General features: G+C 35.6%; 1 protein-coding gene across 21 annotated transcripts in view; it reads right to left on the bottom strand.

Annotated features, from left to right (window-relative positions):
* Positions 1 to 21,247, bottom strand: part of DOCK9 (dedicator of cytokinesis 9) — a 113,882-nt gene that overhangs the window by 59,938 nt on the left and 32,697 nt on the right. For all 21 annotated transcript variants that reach the window (XM_071430919.1, XM_071430928.1, XM_071430933.1 and 18 more), the window contains exons 2-7: positions 16,441 to 16,557; positions 8,670 to 8,759; positions 6,881 to 6,963; positions 5,716 to 5,785; positions 1,626 to 1,721; positions 899 to 1,033 (exon numbers count right to left, since the gene is read on the bottom strand). In XM_071430919.1, the coding sequence (XP_071287020.1) occupies positions 899 to 1,033; positions 1,626 to 1,721; positions 5,716 to 5,785; positions 6,881 to 6,963; positions 8,670 to 8,759; positions 16,441 to 16,557 (591 nt within the window). The remainder of the gene's footprint in view (positions 1 to 898; positions 1,034 to 1,625; positions 1,722 to 5,715; positions 5,786 to 6,880; positions 6,964 to 8,669; positions 8,760 to 16,440; positions 16,558 to 21,247) is intronic.

The raw sequence follows: 21,247 nt of genomic DNA, 5'->3' as shown, positions 1-21,247 counted from the left end.
ATCTCTAAGGCAAAATAATTCCTGTAAAATTATATATATATAACTTGCAATATGATAAAATTTATTACAGTTATAAGATTTTAATAGAAGTTACCTATTAAATGTGTATCCAAAAGACAATATTACAATATTTGGGGGGCAAAAATCGTCTGTAAAGCTGTTTTATCTCTTTGTGTAAATCTCCAAACAACTTTATGTTACAAAAATATTATTTAACCAATACATTTTTATTAAACTTTGCCTATTTCTTTATTTATTCTACAAGTTAAAAAAAAACCCAAGACCCATGGGGTTTTTCCAGGTATGCTGTGCCTAACAGAACAGTTACATGCTGTACTATAAATACATAGCAGAATCACAAAAAAAATGAAAAACAATCTTTTCTTTGGCACTTGCTACTGACAAACATTTTACCAAAGCCCTTAACTTTTCAAAATAAAGAAAAGCACAAAAAAGTAACATTAGAAAGGTCAAATGAAAGCATCTGGAAGGGTGTTTGAATTCAATACAACTCCTGCAAGAAAAATCCCACACAAGAAGCTATGAAAAACATTTTACAGCTCATGCAAGCACAAAATCTAACTGAAATAAACTTCAATTTTATGCTGTCATTACTTTGCCAACTTTGGGGTTCTTTGTGCATTTGCCTTTGAATTTGGTTTGCTAAATACTTAACATCAACCAGTAATTTATGTTCTTTTCAGAAAGATTTCAAAAATTCAGTCTCCTGCCCTTTGAAATCTTGTTCACTGCTTTGGCAAGATGCAGCCTGTCTACTTGTTTCTCTGCATAATAGGTACTTATCTACATTCAACAACACGAATCTATATTTTAAATAAATTTCACTTGCTAATAAATATCAAATTAATTGGCAAACAGGCAGAATAATTATAATTACCTGAACCACTCCCATGCATGAATCTAGAAATATTGATCCCTTAGGTTCTTTTGATATTTTTTCATCTTTGTAGAAATTGAGATTATAGGATCCATCACCAAGCTGGATTAAGTGGAAAAATCTTCTTTTAAATGACTAGTGAAAAGAAAAGAGGGAAAAACATTGACAACACAAGTATCAATTAGCTTCACATTATATACCCAAAAGTGCTATTTAAATAGTAGGTAAGAGAAAAAAAGTTTTTATTTATAGATAACATAATCAGTATCTGCAGAAAAGAAAACAGAAACCATTAATTTAAAAAAAATTAAGTTATGATATCTGCAGCAGGATTGTACTATATCATTTGACTATTTCTGACCTATTGAAAGGTATTTAAAACTGACTCTATAATATACATAACAGGCATATTAAAAATTATAGTTTTATATAAAATACAAACAAATAAACTCCCATCAATATTACACAGTCCTTTTCCACTAAAATCACACAACGGTAGAGTTAGGAAAATTTTACTCCTCCCACATATTAGATTTTTCATGGCTTTTTTTCTGATTTAAATAAAATAAAAGCAAGGTTTCAGATATATAAAGTACATACAAGCTTCCCTCTTTCTCTTCATCTGATTTTTTTTAGAACTTAACCACAGATTCACCTCTCCAAGGCCCAGGGATATTGAATATCAGTGCTCAGGTTTTTGTTATATGTCAGATATTCTTAAACTTACTCTCATTGTCACACTGATTGCACTGTTCATGTTGCCTTTGTACAGCCATCCTTGTTTTGTTATTCCACCCTTCTGAGACCCAAGAGATGCTGCATCCTGGAGATGAAGAAAGGAATACAGGGAAAGGAAGAAAGAAAAAAAGAAGAAAAAAGAAAAGGTAAGTGTTTGTATCACAGTCTGTGTAGTATTTATCAGTAATTTCAGAAGTAATTTTAGAAGTTGGAATAACTATGGTCATAACATAATGATAATAATGTACCATGAGTCCCTGCTGAAATGCTATAGCTTTTCCATTATTTTATTTAAAGAACTGGCATGAGATTGACCTCATCTAACTTTTACTATGTAATCTGGCCACTTCTACAGGCTTTATCTACAGCCAACAGGATGATCCAGCCTATAGATAGCTACATGTTAGTCCAGACAAATCCCAATAAAACAGGGGAATGAGCAAACTTAACAAGTCAAAACTTAAAACATTTGCTTACATTTACCTTGTAACCTTTTTTCACAGAGTGTAAGAATTTTCACCAATTTCTATTGCCAAAAAGAACAATGCAAACACATGCTTATCCAAAACTTCAATCAAGATTTCTCAAACCATTTTGCTTTACATACATTACTTCAAAAACATTACTTTCTTAAGAATTTAGAGAATTAATTCTTGAATTGGGTCTGCCCTTTTACAGATCAGAATCAAAGCTTTGCAGAGAGAACAAGACTGAACTTGGCAGTGATGGCAAGTTCACAAACAGCAGATCCAATGCAAGCATCACACATCACACCCACTGCCTGTACCCCACATCCATCTGCCAGGGGAGGGAACTGAATGACTGCATCTAAAACCTTAGGATGTTAACAGCTACCAAAAAGCAGCCCTCTGCAATCAAAACAGATCAAAAAGACTGATTTATAACTGCCACAGAATAAATATTAAATCACCAGTTCCAAGTAATCTTTTAGAGTACTACGAAGCTGATGTTACCATGGTTTCCAGTTGATATAGCCCATTTTGAAACAAAACTACTAATGAATTAGACATGTAGGAGGATTTTCATCCATATAAAGGAGAAATATTTCTGGTAATTTTTTTTACTGAAATATTCAGAATTAGCTGAGCATCCAGCTGAAAATAAAATCACAAAACATCCTCGAGTACCTCAAGTATTTTTCTAATTCCTTTCCTCGGCTGTTAAAGAAAACATGCAAAAAAACCTGATTATATAAGGGGGAGAGAGTCAGTAGTTCAACAACTGAACATTAAACCAAATCTTGGAATAACATTAATTTGTTTCTGGAACTGAATCAAGGAACATTCAGTAAAATGTTACTAGGTAATTTATTTACAGATTATTTAGTCTGTCTAACTTGCATATTTGTAAGCATATGAACATGTGAACTTCAAAAAACTGTGAACAGAAGGCAAAAGATGCATCAATTTGACCTTTTAAAATTATAGTCAGCTTGGGACTATTGAAGTTAGGCCCATGGTCATCATCATAGCATCTGATAATGGCCCAAAGGCATAGAACAGAAATACTCAGTAAATTTTCATGTGCCCCAAAGAGTCTCACTGTCCAAGCAACCCAGTTATCATTTTTCCATATTTTCAAGTCATTAGCCTCCACTGCTGTTGTATTACCTAGATAATTATTTTTCTTGTACAAGAATAAAGATACAGACACAACTTAAAACACTGGGTTTCCAAATATGACTCTGTATGACTCTTCACCTCCCCTGGCATGAGTTATCCCCAAGGAAAGGGTGGGTTTAAATCACCTTTACAAGTGTAAGGCCATGAGTAGATGATGAGTTATTGTGAAAAATTGGGACAAAACAGCCAATGCTTTTCTGTAATTGCACAAACCATGCATAGGATCACCTCACATAACTAGGATTCATTCATTACCTGAGATAACAAAAATTAAGATTTAGCTCTATTAAGACTCCAGTTCCCAGTCTCTGAGGTGCACAATTTCCCAACTCTGTTGAGCTGCATGCTGTTTTCTAGCAATAGAACTGAGCATCATTTAGGCCTCTCTAGTTACAGCATTTCTTCTGTTAGGCAGAATTCCTGCCTAGAGAGCCAAAAAGCTACTGAATCTTTCCAGCTGACCATCTGTTCATACAAAGGAACCCAGGATCCAGTTGTTAACACACCACTCTCACACTGAAAACATACTTCCTGTTTCCAACTGGTAAGGTAATTTCCTCACTTTTATCATTGCTGCTGCACACTGTGCTGCACTTTTAACAGTGATCTTTCCCACAAACTTGGCTCCAAAGTTTACTTCAACAGCAACTGTTTCAACAAAAACAATCCTGTATCTTGATCCCATATCGGATTGAAAAATTCCATTTGCAAACATCAACCTGATGGCCTGATAGCCTGAATTAACTTTGGATAGGTAATTTTCTCCTTTTTAATGATGTATGATTAAACTAATATTTATCTGATTTTCCTCCAATTTTTAATCACTTTTAGCTTTTTGTTTTCTATGATTCTCTTAATAAATCAGCTTTCTTCAAACACAAACAAAAGCGAAACAAAAGGACCAAACAACTCTCAATCTAAGGTTTGCATCTGTGCTTTTTGGCATAGAAAGATATTCACGTCTGAAACAAACACCTCTGGCATTAGGTCTTCCCTTGATGAAAGAATTTATGTCGCCCCACTCTATTGTACCACTAACTTCCCTTTTCCTCCTAGCATGTCCTTTTCTTGTGTTTATTTTCTAAGTTCCTCAAGGAGCAGCAGAGCTCTCCTCCAGTGATTGTACTTCTGAAAGAGATACCCTGTTCCTGCCTATTCTTACAGGACACAGGCACTCCTCTCTACCTACATTTCCTAATAAAACACATACTACCTGCTAATAGCCAAATTATAGTTTTTCAATGTTTAACTAACTCTACCCATAATGTATTTCATGGTTAGAATTATAGTCAATTATACACCCATTTAATTTTTTAGTGTTTAACTCACTGTTTTCTAATACACTTCTGTTGTCAGAAATATTATCACAGTAAATAATACCAAGTCTTTTAAATGTGAGTATAATAGTAATCATAATTATTTCCATCCTACAAAGAGGAGGTTTTGGATATAGATACATAAAGTTATTTGTCCAGATATCACAGTGCAGATTAATAGCAGTGTTGGATAAATGTCAGCCTGGGACTCTCTGCTTGGGAATCTATCTACTCAGATGAATTCCCCAAACAACTTCTTCACATTTAATCCTTTCATTTCATATGCAGCAATTCTGAGTACCAGGAATTTAGAAGCAAAGTAATTGCCAAGAGGCAAAAAAAAACACAAAAAAGAAAAATTATTTTATTTTCATTCCTGTTTGAGATGGAAGAGTTCAAGTAACTGTAAGAAAAGGTAACAGTGGCATTTAAAAACATATTTTGGAACAGGGTGTGGTAAAAAATAAATAAATCGCAAAAATACCAGAGGCAGTTGCTGAAAAAAAGAGTCTTTGGCATTCTAAATATACTTGAAAATTGCTTGATGCTATACATCTCTCCTTTCCCTAAGTCAACAACACCAGAGAACATATCTAGGAGTTTTAGTCAATTTTTAAAGCCTTTGTTTCCATGACAGCTCCTCAAGTCTTATCCTGCGCTCATATTTGTGATGAATTGATTTTAGCTCACACACATACAGTCTGCTATACTGTCATGCATGCTGAAGTGTGTGTGCTGTTGTTGTGCTGGAACAGATTCACCTATGATTTTATTCAATTCCATGATTAAACTGCAGGAAACACTTCCCTCTGGAAACCTGCCTACATGGACACAGTATAAAAAAGATTTTATGACAGCTGAAGGATTATATGTCACCAAGCACTAAAACTTCAATTTTATTATCTGCCAAAACTTTTTCTGGCTCACCTAACAGATCTCCAGAGAACAAGGTTAGTTGAAAGGAGACAAGAAAAATAACTGATTTGTTTCCCAATAAGGTGGTTCAAGCTAATCTTTGTTTTCATGTACTGACATCAACACTTAACCAAACTGACAACCTCTACACACCCAACATTCTTTAATGAAAACAAGAGAAAGTAAGGAATTGTTATTATCTCACCTCATCTTTATCTGCTTCTTCATCCACTTCATATAAATGAACAGGAAGCTTGTCTGGCTTTGTCCCTTTACTACAAAAGAAAAAGCTTCTGAAGTACTAGGAACTTTGTTATTACTTATATATTTTATTGAGGCAAAAAATTTAGATGTTCTTTTCCTACTGTAGAAGAAAAAGCACAAGAATAACTAAGTAAAAGCATGTATTTTTCATTAATTCTGCTTCTTAGAAAGCAATTTTCCTCATTTGTACATCTGGCAGCCATGTCCTTTTTGTTCTGTTTGTTACTGTGCTGAAGTGGAACTCAAGAGAACAGATGCCTTCTCATTCACTGCACTCCTAATATCTTATCAGTAAGAATTCATACCTGCAACCAGTGGCTCCTTGCAGGACAATGCATTTTTTTAAATTCCTATTGTGGTTGCTGTTCAGGGCAAGTGAAAACCAGGTACTGCCTTGTACAAAACCTATGAGTAGATCAGAACTCTCCAAAGGGCAAGATAACTATTTCTTAACTGATAGATGCAGGAGAGCAATCAGGGAAGACATAGATCTTCCAGAGCTGGGGTATTCAGGGTATTTAGCTACTCTCAGACATTCTGAATTAAGGTTCTAATCTCTATACTCTTCCTACAAAATTTTGAAAAAGTGGGAAAACATTTCTCTAGCAGATGGTTTAGAAAGTTTGTAACAGATGTCGGCTAGGCTTGTACTTTGAATCATCCTTGTGAAAACCTGCTCCAACCATCTCAGTTAGGTTCTATTCCCCAAGCTCCCAAAGGGAGTTCCAAAAGCTGCCTTTGAAACAATGAAAACAGGATATTACCATTTTAGGTTCATCTAAACATTAGCCTGTTTTAGTTATCATACTCAAAGTCACATTGTCAATGATACAATGTCTTGTTTTCACTTGCCTGTTAACAAGGCAATGTTATGACAGTACTTTCCCAGCAAATGGTTTAACATGATATTACACATTCAAGTTCATCAATTCCATCCAACAAGTCTTTATCACCTCTACTGACCATTAAATATGGATATAGCATATTTCAGTTTATATAATATATATATTAATATACTTCTCTAATAAATAAGTCTATATTAAATGCAAAATTCCTCCACAATTTCAATTTATCATACCACTAAACAAACTAAGTAACAGACTTACTTTGGAAGCTGTCGAAACTCTCCTGAGTAATCCTCATATCTATAGTTAACAATATGCCAGTCTGAATTGTAGGTTTTGATGCACTGTTTAAATGAAAACCAAGTATCAATATTAACTGGAAGAGGATTAAAGGCATTCAATAGACACAGGACAAGAAAATCTCTTAAGATATGTCTGTTTATGAACTATTATGGTTACATATCAATCTCTGAAAATTCTGTACACTTCCTTTCTTTTGCAATAGTCTAATGCAATTTAGGTTTTTGGAACAAGTTATACGTTTCAATGGAATGTTATGATCCATGCTAGACATGTATTTAATAAAACCAGAAAATGATGAATGCACTCAGCATCTGGATTAACCATCTTCAGTCGTCCAGAAAGTTAAACCAGCATTTTGCTGAAGCTGAAAACATGGCCAAGTCTTTAGAAAACTCAGCTGAAGCTGAAAACATGACTGAGCCCAAAGACAGCTCAGCACAGAAACAGACACCTTATTAAAATAGAATGTTCAATTGTGCACATAGCGATACAGAAAGCCAAAAACCTATTTTCCTGAATTTATACTTCCAGGGCAATTAAATTAATACTTAAATTTAGACTGCATGTTTGCAGTGGTTGAAAAGCAATTATGTCATTAAGTTCTGATCTAGATCACAGGAAATACCATTTTACTCCACCCATATTGTTACAACATAAAAGTACTGATTTATCTTGGCTTTGAACAAAGTAACATAAAACTGACAAAATCTGTTGACAGAAACCATTCCGTACAAAATTTTATGTTACACAATAAACCTACACATACACAAACACAGCATCCAATAAATCGTAAATATTTTTTTTGTATTTCAAAACATGAGTTTAATACTTGCCAAGCAATTGTTTCAGCAGAAACTCATTAAACTCTATGAATTACCTCTAGCACTCCTCCCTCCTCTTGTCTATCCTCTTCAAATTTATCTCAGAAATGTTTAGGTTAGGTATTAAGGGTATTTATCAGTGTGGATAAAACACTTTGATGTAAATTCAGCTATGTGGAGCTCCTTCAGTTTTATTAGAGTTACAACAGACATTTACTTGTTTCAGATGTTAAAATATCAGCTTAAAACATATCAGTAGAAAACACAAAAAAAAAAAAAAACCAATTGAACCTTTAATTCCTTAAAGGCTTCAACAAGACAATAAATGAAGAACAGCCTCACAAAACCAAAGGAATGCCAACCTAAGCAAACAGTTCTGAGAAACTTTAGGGTTGAGGATGTTTTTTCTACATATAGCATACAAGTTGAACAGTCATAATGAATTTTGGCCTCCACAAGCGTTACAGTTCTGGATACCTCTGTTCCAGCAATCTGTACAAGATTATTTGAAACAAAGTAAGAATGGCTAGTGTGAGAGACTTTATCAGAAAAAACAAGTCACAGTGATTCATTCCAGATTTATTGTAGATCCAATATTATGCATTGAAATCACCCACGTTCATCTGGAAAAGCCAAAAGCATAATGAAGTGGAGGAGAACCATCTGCAAAATCCAATGACGCAAACAAAAGAATTAAAATCTATCCTGTAAAACTTCTTTTCCAGCCACCAATGGAAAAAAATACTGGGTTTTAATACTGGGTTTTCCTGGAAATTTTGCCTTGAAATAATTGACAAGTGGCAATAAATATTTAGTTCTTTTTCCAGGGCTTATTTTTCTGTTTGTTTTAAATGGTAAATGAAGAAGAAAAACAAGTCAGGTATAATATTGTTATTGCACACAGTGACATGCAACTGCAGTATTACCTCAGTTACAAACAGGCTCTGAGCTTCTTTCTCTGCATTTTCAGGAACCGTTGACCGAATGTATCGACTCTGCCGCTGCAATAATGCTGTCTGATAAACAACAAAAGCAATTAATGAAAATTGCAATTAAAGGGGAGATGACACACTATGGCCACACTCAGTTACACCACTACAATGAAGAGAAGCTCAGCAGAAAACATCCTATGAATATGAAGTTTCAGAATAGCCAATTAGTGAGAATTTGCTTTTGTTGAAGCGACATGTTCCTTCTTTCACAATAAGGGCAAGATTGGAATCAGTGAGGAATAGATGCCATAGGACAGTTTTTTCCACTACATTGTCAACATGGGGAAGACAATACTAGAAAAAAATAATTGCACCATGACAACATAACTCAAACATTCTGAAGACAGATATTAAGGTAGTGTTATTACTACACATAAAAACTTCTGAAGACAGACATTAAGGTAGTGTTATTACTACACATAAAAACTATTATTCAAGGAAGGTAAGAAAACCACACCAAAATAAAAGAGTAATTCAACTGCAGATCTCAAGCAAATAAAATGAGACTAGCACTGTTCAGACTAGCAGGTCTAGAGAGAAGGTGTGGGTCACTGAAGTATACTTTAGCCTACCAAGTCAGAACTTATTCCTATCCTATGTCAGAACTCAGAGAGGCACAGGAAGGCTACCAGAGAGCAGGAAATTTCTCTGTGACCATGAAATTCTGCTTCTCAGACCTGTGCTGAAGTAAGCCTTAGGATACTTTACATTTGTAAAAGTGAAAAAGATGAAAACTTAACAAAATCTTCTGGACCACAAATGAAAATAACCACACGGCAATAGAAGTTTTTTGCACTATCTGGAAAGGAATCTCATAGCTTAGGCCATCAAAGGTGAGCAAGAGAGTTTTTCACAGCCAGGGCCTGGAAGGGGGTTGTGGTCCCTCACCTGTTACTTACAGGACTCCACACATCCAGGAAGGATCAGATAAAAATGTGATAAGAAAAAGCTCCCCAAGTGATATTGAAAAACAAAATGTGCATAAGTACATTAGCTTAACTTATCTCTGTTGAGAGTCTGATCCATAAGGTGATTGATTATCTTGGTCATTACCAAAGGCTCACTCCATTAACTGGGGGGGGTATTTAAGTAAGAACATTCAATTACAGTAAAGATTGAAAGGGAAAAAAAATAATCCCATAGTCACGGTCAACTCATTCATCTAGTCTAGAGCACTAAAATTGACAATGCTGACTTCTTGGGTGGGAGAGGTGGGGAGGTATTAAAAACAAACACCACAAACCCCAAAATATTTCATGGGACCAATAAACCTTGCAAACTACAGTTAAAAGACAAAATACCAAACTGCAAGAAGATACACATTTATATGCTAACAGCTTTTAAAAATGAAGTTTTCTTAATTCTAGAAATATCTTCAAATCATATTAAGTATTCATTTTCACAAGCTATGGAAATAAAAACTTCCATTAAGAATAATAAACTTCCTTAAGACCAGAATTTCTAGATACTATTCCAATGAAATAGTCTGATATTTGATGAGAAATTATTTATACTTTATATAATGTATAAATATTACATGCAGTTTTATATATATTCTACAAGCATACAGTTATACCATGCTTTCCTAAAAGAATATTATTTTAAGAAAAACCAGAGACTAAGGTGGCATCTTACCAGGCACTTTTCATGGGAAACCCATGAACTCATCAATCAAATTTTAACACTGTAGCATAATTTGGTAAAATTGAATTTGCTGAACATACTTTTAAAATGTCTGCTGCAGTTACCCTGCTAGACAACTATCAATACAATACTAAGGGCTTTTTTTCTAGTTGTTCTCACATAATAAGATTTTTATCTTAGTACTGTCTCAATATCAGTGACAAACCAGAAGAATCTGACTTGTCAATTTTGTTCATATAAGTAATTGTCTTAATGCATCTGTCTCCTTCTCAGCACATCCATCAGCTGCAGTAGTGCATCAAAGAGCCAGGAAATGCAATGAGTGAGGTACTGTGATTTAGAGCAAACTCCTAAAAATAATTACTTAAGCAGCACCACAATATTCTATTCTAAAAGAAAGCATGCACATAAATGCACATTAAATTCCAAAAGAAAAATTAGGAAAGGAAGGATTGTCTTCTCAACAAACTCTCTTCACAACTACATTGGCTGAACTGTTTTGTAGGAAAGAAACTTTTCAACTCTCTGGGTTTGAGTGATCATTTGATTTATGGTAGCCTCAGGAACCATAAAGTGTTTGTCTCATGCTCTCAAAGAAAATTAAAAAACCTTTTTAATTATTCTGCTGTCAAAACTAAGGAAGGCCACTTTTAACACGAGCCAGGAGTCACACACTTAACAGACTTTCACTGACACAACTTCCTGACTGAGTCCCAGGGATTTAGGATATGTTGAGGTCTCAGAAAAGAGAAGAGCAGCAAGAACATTTCCCCAAGTCAACCAAGGAGTCCTCACTACCCAAAAGCTGGTGGAATGTGGATAGTGAACGTGTCCACAAGGAAAGCAGACTGCAATGGATGCTCTTTCTGCCCCAAGGTTGTGCTTGCCAGTGAGACTGTTACCACAGAGGCTCATGCTCTAGATGCAGAGACAGAAACTGTTCTAAAAGACTCAGTGGCAAAGATGGCAAGCTGTGAGATCCTACCCTTAAAATAACCATGTGTCAGAAGTGACTTCACCTTTGCATGGGAAGTGTCAGATCCTTTGTATAGGAAGTGTCAGAACCTGTATTTTAAAGTAATTTCCAAACTAAATTGATTTAGAACAGTTGGCTAAAGACTTAAGGAAAAACACCAAAGAGATTTGAATGGGAAAAAGTAATAGAGAAATTACTTGGAACATTTCAAAATTAGTTATTTGAGGAGTTTAATTTGTGCTCTCTAAAATAAGGACATTACTTGGATTTTTTTTTTGCTTTTCCTCTACTGAAGATGTGCCTTCTCATAGAATGACCTGGATTTAGTTTTACTTCTGCAAAGTTGGCACAAGATCTATTTTCAGAAGTACTTAACTCGCATTAAATAAAAGCTGAGAGCTTTAAGTGAAAGTGTGTTAAATCCAAATGGCTCAAACCCAGAAATAACAAAGGTGAAATGATGTCTAAGCTAAAGCACCAAACTGCCTTCAAAATAACACTGTGATAACTTTGCAAAGACAAATTTAATATGGGTAGAAATGCACCCACATTTTATTTGCTACAAGCAAATTTAGCCTGAATTTGCATCATTTGACAGGACAAAGGGGAATGGATTCAAACTGCAAGAAAGCAGTTTAGATGAGATATTAGGATAAAGTTCTTTACTGTGAGGGTGGTGAGTTACTGGAACAGGCTGCCCAGACAAGCCGTGGATGCTCAACCCCTGGAGATGTTCAAGGCCAGGCTGGAAAACAAACCAGTGTAGTGGAAGGTGTTCCTGCCTGTGCCAGGGTGTTAGAACAAGATGATCTTTAAGTTTGCTTCCCACCCAAACCCTTCTATGGTTTTATGACTTCCTTTAAATATGGAGGTAGTACTCAAAACGTACGTATTTTGAAAGAAAAAAAAGTATTTAGATAAAGGGTGACTTATTGCCAAGTACACACTAGTACTGCTTTGGGTTAAGGTTCCTTTAAATAATTTACCACTGTGCAATTAAAATAAACATCATCAGTTTTGCAGTCATTGAGCATATGACTTCAACATGACCACCACCACGAAGGTGGCCTGTTTTAAACTAATGCTATTTTGTTATGAAGCCATTTCATTAGTGAGGAAATTACTGAAATTCAGGTGAGAAATTTACAAGCAGCCATGAAGAGGCACAAGCTTGGATACAAGAGTATCCAATGGATATAGTAATTTACTGTTACAAAGGAGATGGCTCTTCCCACCAAGAGGTTAGAAGAGGGAAAGCCTTGAAAATCTGTCAGCATTGTTGTGACTGAAAGTAGCAAGAGATGTTCCAATGGGTGGCAGAAAAGTGGTTCTACCATCATAATTAACAAACACATTGTATAGGCAACAAAATGAAAAAGAGGACAAAAATGCAGCTAAAAATGAACAGACTGAAAAACATGAACAAAATTTAGACACCCCACTTACTAAGAATGAAAGCAAATTCAGGGATGCCAACAGCAAAACATGTCTCCAAACACAACAGGTCTGCCCCTATAAATTTGTTGAGAACAAGGTAGGGAGTAACCTTATAGGTGAGCTCAGTGCAGAAAACTCAGAGCTTGAGCTTGTGAAAAGCAGCTGAAACAATTTTCAAGTGGTAAATTTAAAAAGACCCAATATATGGAGATGAACTTGCTGATTAAGAGCTATTCTGGTAACTACAGAAAAGCAAATCTTGCTATTATTTAGATATAATAGCATGAAAGAAAAAAAAACTTGAAAGAAAAAATTACAAGCCAACTTTTTTGGATTTGAAGCTCTGCACAAAGCAGAACAGAAATCATGTTCTTATGAAAAGTAAATGAACTGCTATCAAACATATATAAAAAGAGAGAAAATAGGTTTCATAACCTCAGCTAACCACATTTGGGACAACAACAAATGCAGTTAAGTGGAAATCTGGACAGGTTCCTGTAACTAGATAGCTGGCTGAGGAACAATCCTTCAAACTTTATGAGCTTTCCAGGACTGAAGCATTTTCTGAGCATTTTGAGCATCCTTGCTCAAATGTTTCTTTGGTAGTGATTTGAGCTTAGAGCTGCTTCTGACAGCATGTTTAGAGAACAGTCATACCTGACAGAAAAATAGTTATTTTCCACTTTTGTGTTGCTTTTTTCCCCCCTTCTCTCACTAGACAATTTTAATCTGAGGAAGAGAAAAAGAGAGGAAGAGAGGAGAGCTATATGTGATCCAAAAAAAGCCAGTTGCTGTGCTTTTTCACTACTGATATGGACTAAAAATTAATATTGGTGCTCCATTAATAATAGCTTCTCACCCCTAATAAATTAACTTTCAGTTATCTAACTGCATTACCTGAAAAAATCCAAATCAAGCACAAATATTTCTTTCCAATTTCTCTCTAAATAATTTAAACTTTAACATAAATTCAGGGGTGGTGTCATCAATGGTGCTTTTTTGAAAACACGCAGCTTCTTCTGTAATGTTCCAAAAATTTTAAAAGTGGTATCTAGTACTGCAAACTAAGTATTTCCCATGCCATTTTAAGTGCTAGTTTTAGGGCCATGCTGAACAAAATAAGCTTACTCTTAATGTCATTATAAATTAGCACTGCTGGGCTTCCTTTCCAGGCAAGGGTTTTCAGATTGTAATCAATTTAACCTAAGTTTGAGGAAGAACTTTGTAAAGATAAAAACTGAATGCTCTGAAAGGAAATAGCTTGAACAGGTTTCTAGACAATGGTAGGCATTTCCACCTATAAACAGTCCTAAGTGTGTTTACAGATAGTTCTAAATGCTCTAGTTCACTATTTAATTTTTTTCTTGAAGGGGATGAAGCCATTATCAAACATTTGAGCCATGGCTTACCCAAGAGCTGCTCAGACACTGAGTGACAGCCACAAGATAGAGGAATTAAAAAAATACATGTGAAGCTGAATGGCAAACACAGAAAATATGCCTTAATATTTTTTTTAATTATTCAAATGATACTGGCAACTATATAATGTTGCCGGTATCATTTGAATAATTTAAAAAAATGACTAGTGATTTCAAACCTGTAAATATGGCTATGGAAAACTGAACAGGGTTAAAAGGTCTAACTTTCAAATAAAAGCAACAAGCACTTAAGAGTTTTCAGTTCTCTGACTTAGAAATATTTGCTGAATATATTGAATGACAGATTTAAACGTTTTATGTTGTTGAAAACAAGCTAGATAGATCAAAGTAGTGCAGAAGAGTTTGTGTACAACAAAAATATTTGGACTTAGTTTGTGCCAGCAAGTCTTCGAAGGAAATAAAAGTTTGATAATACAGTTTGATAGTACAAACCTGTCTTCATGTAAATCACATATAAAATGAGACTGCCAAAACTGGGGGAACCCAGAAAACTTGTTCAGGTATTATACTGATGAAAGATATAGAAACAGGAAAACTGACTATATTCCAAAACTGTGATTACTTGAAGGAAATCTTCCAATGTAATACACACTTTGATGCCTGCCTTGATGAAAATCTGACCACAGAACTCAAACAAAGGATGACAAAAGCCATCATGATTTATGATAAATTTCAGTCATTCCTTTTGAAGGATGAGACTGAGCTATGGACTAGCTTCATTCATACAGGCCTGAGGCTAAGAATTGCAGGAGGTCACTAGAAATAGCAGTTAAACACTTCAGCCATACCCCAAGACTGCTCAGACAAAATGCCTGAGGATATTCTTGATGGCTTTGTTTCTTCTCCATTGATAATTCAGAGCTGCTCACTGGAATGACCCTGGGAAGTGAACCAGTGATCAGATAAGGGCACACTTAGCAGAAGTAACCTGGATTCCTCTTGATCTGTGATACTGAAGAGGCACACTGCAGAAGGGGATTTTGGTGGTGTAGCCTACTCATGTTTTTCAGTCCTGAAGGCAACTGCAGGTGTAGGGTATCATCCTGAGAGATTCTGTATTCGAAACTTGTCTCAGTACAACTTCCTTTTCAAGAAGTTTTACTCCTATAAACTTCCATGTATGGCTGGGAACACATGAAGCCCAAACTCCTCTCTAAATAACTGTAGCTTCCCAAAACTCAAAAATTTTAGCTGAGAGTGGGAAGACTACAAGGAGAGTTATTTGTGTTAGGATAAAAGAAAAAGAAGTCCCCAGACTGTATTAAAAAGAGAGTCCAGCTGCATTCAGGTAAACACTCTATTAGGCCAGAGAAAATTAATTACAAATTCAAGATGTAATTTATAGGATTTTAGATGTCCTTCATCTAAAATATAGAAATATACCAACTCATCAACTTTCCCCACAGTAAACAAACTTAGCTTCAACTGCTTGGTTGAATAAAATTAATTTACAGATTGTTCAGATGTCTGTATACTTTTCAAATAGACATTTTGATTACAGGTATAGGCATGTAGACAAGAGACTTTCCTCACTATTTACTCCAACCCCAGTGTCTAAGATGCTTGGTAGTTATCCTAACAAGATCTACAAGAAGATTTTTTAAGAAGTGTACTGAAATAAACTATTTATTTCTATAAACATCGTCATTAAAAAAAATATAACAAGATTATCACAAAGTTTGGTTCAGTCTGGCTTAATCAAGTCAGAAACTCTCTTATGTAAGGGGTATTTTGCTAGAACACAGTTTTGGCTGGGATGATGCAGCTAAGAGTAGCAGACTGCATTTGAAGAGGTTCATGTCTTTCACTATTAAGAATGGGGGGAAAAAATCAGTTTAAGAATTAAAGAAAGCTGATGTTTTTTCAAACAGTCATCACATATTTCCTACATTGGAGAGGGAGGGGGAATACCTACAAGTGACTGATCATTTACTTCAAAAGGCAGTAAAAGTGTTGAGTTGCAGAAGTAGATCTTCTAATATGGTCTGATGAGGAAATTGTGCTATTTCTTCTGTACCCAAAAGAGTTAATCAAGCAGGGTAATGGGACTCACAGCAAAGATTTTGTGGGGATTTTTGAAGCTAAAGAGAGTTAAGAAATAGGAAGTTATCACCTCATGGCTCCTACTACTAAAAACCTGTGGTAAAAAAAGAAACCAACCCCAAGCAAACAAAAAACCCCACAACAAAAACAGGGTGGATTAAATTACCTGGAAGTCATCATAAGGGAACAGTAGCATCTCACGTAGAGGATCATTCAAAATCTGTGTTTTCCTCTGAACAATGACATTTTCATAGTCTATCGGTTCTATAAGTTTTGGCTTTGCCTACAGGAAAAAAGAAAAAATCAAAATAAATTCAGGTATATTGAGGGAAAATTACAATTATTGACTTATTCTAGAAGTTACTCTTTAAAAGATTGGCAGGATTATATTGCATCTACATCAAAAACATACAGTATTCAAAATTCAGACTTTGTCATGTTACACCATATGGGGAAGTGCAAGTGACAATTAGAGACAAGCATGCTGATTGCCTCAGAACTTTTTCACAAAATCCAGTAAGCCAGAGCTTATTAACATAATCACATATGTATTCTCACTGCAAAAAAAATTATAAAAAAATGACTAGTCTCTTATGTTGATGGTTGCCTTTGCTTGATATAGCCCAGAAAGCTCTGATTTGGGTTTAAGAGGAATGAAAACAACCTTAGCTCAAAGACTGAGCTGTGTTTTAATTCAGCAGTAACCTGCAGCAAGGGCAAGCTAATTGACATTCCTCCTTCTTTCTATTTTTTTTTTGCAAAATTCCCATAGGCCATCTACTTCCCTCCTAATTGCACATGTAGCTTTCCTCAGTAACTGTGCATTGATTCCACATTAAAACCCCTTTCCACAAATGAGACATTACAGCTGCCCCTGCACAATCAGACAGAGAAAAACCTTCACCCTGCCAAGCATTCTGTTAAGTGGTCAGATAGCAAAGCAGGTTCAGACAGAGCTCTGAACAAGGCAGCTCTGCCTTGGAGTGTGCAAACTAATGCAAAGATGGGGTTACAATCCAGCTTGAACTTTCTGCAACTGAAATTCAGCATCACAGTAACAGACATAAAATTACATTTTTTTTACAAGTAACAATTACAAGAGACTTTACAAATTATACTTTCTCAAGATCAGTGGTACTAATTTATAGTACCACTGATAACTAAAGATAATTGTAGCAGCCAGACCAACTTCTGCCATCATTACAGGTAAAATAACAAGATAAACTTTATATATTGTTTTATATTACTCATGATAATAACCTCCCAAATTCTAATTGTCCTACACAGAACAAATATCTCTATCAGTAACTGCTGTTAATCACTAGTATATTAATAATCTTCCTGAGAAACCCTACAGGTGTTTTCTTCATCCAAAAGTGAATCAAATAAATTTGTTTGTCAAGGAATTAGGAAAGCTTTGGTCAGAGAAAGTCACCAAAGTTTTCAGGGTTAGTTCACAGGCTATTTAAAAGCTATTTGAGATTCCCTCATATGTACCACACAGTAGTTTTATTGGCAACAAAAATATGGAAACATAACAAAACATAACAGCTGAAGAGGCAAAAAAAGCAAAGTCTGGAAAAATCTACCCAAAATTATGATCAAAATGTGGCTTTGTTAAGAAAAACAGCTACCATTTACAACCACACAGGAAGCATTTACAAGAAGTTCATTAGCTATATGACAACACACTCAGCACAGACCAATACTTCTAAAGCCATGATTATTATGCTGTGTTTGACATCTTTCTGCTCAGATGAGATGGAGAAGGGCTGTTCAGTTCACTCCATACTGTACTCTGACACATTTGGAGAGCTTCTCACCTGAAGCCCAGCTACTGCCTCATCTTCTCCTGTCATTCATGAACATGAGTTATCACGAAGCCAAGAACTAATGTCAGTGTCCATCAGAAAAGGCTTAAGTTTATGTCATGCACTCTTCTGCAGCTTAAATGGTTGGACAATTAGCTCAGAAAAGGCACATACAACCTAAGAAAAGATTATGTTTCCTCTAATGTACTAATTTACACAAAATATTTTGGTTGCAAGTTCGCATTTGAGTGCTCAGACTGCTGCAGTGAATCCCAAGCTAATGAAATTATGTGCTCCACACTTCCTTAACACCTTGTCCACCCAACTATTTGAAACATTTCCTACACACTGTAAAATTACCCCTTCACAAAATTTCAGATTGAGCAGCCCCACTCCAACAGATTGTCATAACCAGCTCTGATTCCAAATGAGCTACAGTAACTTCACCTCTTCCAACTCATTCACTAAGGCAATAACTGTCCTTTACAAATTTTCTCCCTTAAGCACAGAGAGAGAGATAACAGAATACAAAGAGCATTTCAAACTTTACTGGTCTATAAGTGAAGTACAAGGCAACACATCATCAGCCAGAAAACAAACCAGCCTTTGCTCACCTTTCTCTCACTTTCAGTGACAGGTCTCTCTCTACCTATCCAGGCAAGCAAGATGCCCACCTGCCAACCACTGAGCTTGAGCTCTTATGCAATACACTCTTTCTTACATTAAAGAAAGGTTTAGAGACTACTAGAGTAACATGGCCCAGTCACTCCTTTTGGTGAAGTTTGCCTTTCTCATGTGACCACTCCTTCTCAAGAGTTTCTCATGAGAAATTACACACAACATGCTGTGGTGACAGGTTGGTTTGAGAGTGGTACAGTATGACTGACCTTTAGGAGAAACAAAAATAAATAATGCAAATTAAACTGTGCAGAGAGGGACCATTTGATTTGTGTGGACAGTCTCTGCAGTTAGCTGAGAAGGTCTGGCTTCACAATTGCTTAAAGCAATCAAAAGCAGGGCTGACACCAGAAGGACCCTTCCCCTCTCTAGTGGCATGTTTCTGAGAAGTGGCCTTCTCACACAAAGACCAGCAAGCAACTGAGGCAGAGCTTTTGTGAGAGATTAGGAGGTGATCTGGTTTGAAAGAATTCCTTCCAACCAGGGCCCTTCCAGTCAGATTGTCTGAAATGCTGCTCAGACGCTGTGTGACCACTTGGAGAAATTTGGGGAGCTTTTCAAAGGAAAGAATAAACACATGCTTGGTCAACAGTGTCAGAAAGCTCACAAAGCAGAACAGCTACTATCTGAACTAGCAAGTGGATAGATGGCAGACCAAATTCCACAGCCTGGTAGCAAAGGAAAGCTGTCATCTCAAATATATAATGGCTTTTACATGGTGCTGCACATGATCAGCACTCTCATCCACTTCTCCCAGGTACTGAAGAACTATGTCCATCCTGTTAATTCTCTTGGGAAGGTGAGAGGTGAAGATTGGAAGAAAGCTAGCTCTGGCTTCTCTCATTTTAACAGCAAAACCAGAGGAAAGGGATTACTTTGAAAGAAAATGCAACTAAAATTATTTCATGGGCATGCAAACACACACACACACACTTGTCTAGCACAGCTAATTCAAAACCCAAAAATGCAGCTTTAAAAATCATCCAATTAATTGCAAACGCCTCTCTTTGCCCTGTAGTCACAAAACTGGCTTACCACAATTATAAAATTCATGAAAAGGAATCTTAAAAGAATATAAGCTTTGCTTACATTTTGTTTGCATGCTGTAAATACAAGATTAAAAGGAAAAATCCTCCCTCATGAGAAGCTTTTAAAGAATCTAAAGCTCACTGAAGCTGAGGTCTTAAATACAGACTTCTCCTACTTAATCAGTGAGGTACTTGATTTACAGAAATATCATTTATGTAAAAATTAATGAAGAATTTTCTTCCTTGAGCTTCTCCTAAATGTTACTCATATCTTTCTTAGTCATTTGTCAGATTCAAAAGGAAGAGGATGTTTTATCAGTTTGAACCAGATATGAAAAAAGAAAACAATAAACAACACACTGATACTGGCATTTAGCCAGACATAAAACAGCACAAGGAAGCAGATTCTCTCTCAGGCTCTTCTACACTTTAAAAAAAAAATCTGGTATATTGCTTCATGTAATATAAAAGAAAATATGATGGGTAGTTACACAATTGTTAAATACGATTTATGGACCAGCAGACACAGATAAAACTCAGCCCAGTTCAAACTGCAACATCAAGTTTATAGGCAGTAAAAGTCAGTCTTTTCAATAAGGCTTAACTTTTCCTATTAATCTACAGCCAACAACATTTTTATTTCTGTAATCTAGGAAAATGCTAAGAGCATAGGCGTTCATGGCTGGTCTCGAGCCAGCCAATGCTCTATTTCTGAAAGATAAAAGAGCAAATTTTCTGCCATACCACTTTGGGTTTTGTCTGAGTATTATAAGCATGGAAACTTATCAGAAATAGGAAATATTTCAAAGCAGCAGTCATGACACCCACCCAGCAAACATTTTAATCTGTCAGAATACAGTGTATATATTTGGACAAGCAAGTGTCAAAATTCATGAGATAAAATAAATTTTAAGCTAAGAGTTCAGTGATTACCTACACTACACATTACAGAAAAAAACCCCACAGGACATGTTTTTCTTGCATGCTTAAATTGAGACAATTGTTATTGTCCAATTCTCTTCTCAGAAAACAAAAGATGGTAAGGCTAAGCACACTGAATATTGTTAGCCTCCTGCTACAAAACATCATTTGCCTTATAAAAACATGTTTGGCTTATACACCTGCAAATTAACAAGTTCCCATAAGGAGTAAAATGGAGCTACAAGCACTAGCAGGAAGCAGCCTATAAATAGATGAATAGGTGTTATGTATTTCTTAATAGTGGCCTGAGGAAAGCCACTGTGGACATAGAGCAAGATTATTTAATACTAAACATGGGTAACAGCTCCATGTATCTTACTGCCCCATAATAAACAGAAAATAAATTGCCCAGGCTGAGGTTTTAAAAATTAAGTCAAGAAATTATTTGTATCCTAGAGCTTACTTTTAACTATTACATTTTATACTGCCAGCAAGTGTCCAAGCAGAAAGATGATTTTCAAAAGATCCAACTTCC

This window comes from Agelaius tricolor, unplaced genomic scaffold (assembly GCF_023055355.1).
Source record: "Agelaius tricolor isolate 1412-34295 unplaced genomic scaffold, bAgeTri1.0.p SCAF_7, whole genome shotgun sequence".
Lineage (NCBI taxonomy): Eukaryota > Metazoa > Chordata > Aves > Passeriformes > Icteridae > Agelaius > Agelaius tricolor.
Note: the sequence above shows the minus strand (reverse complement) of the source record. Positions and strands in the feature narration are given on the sequence as shown.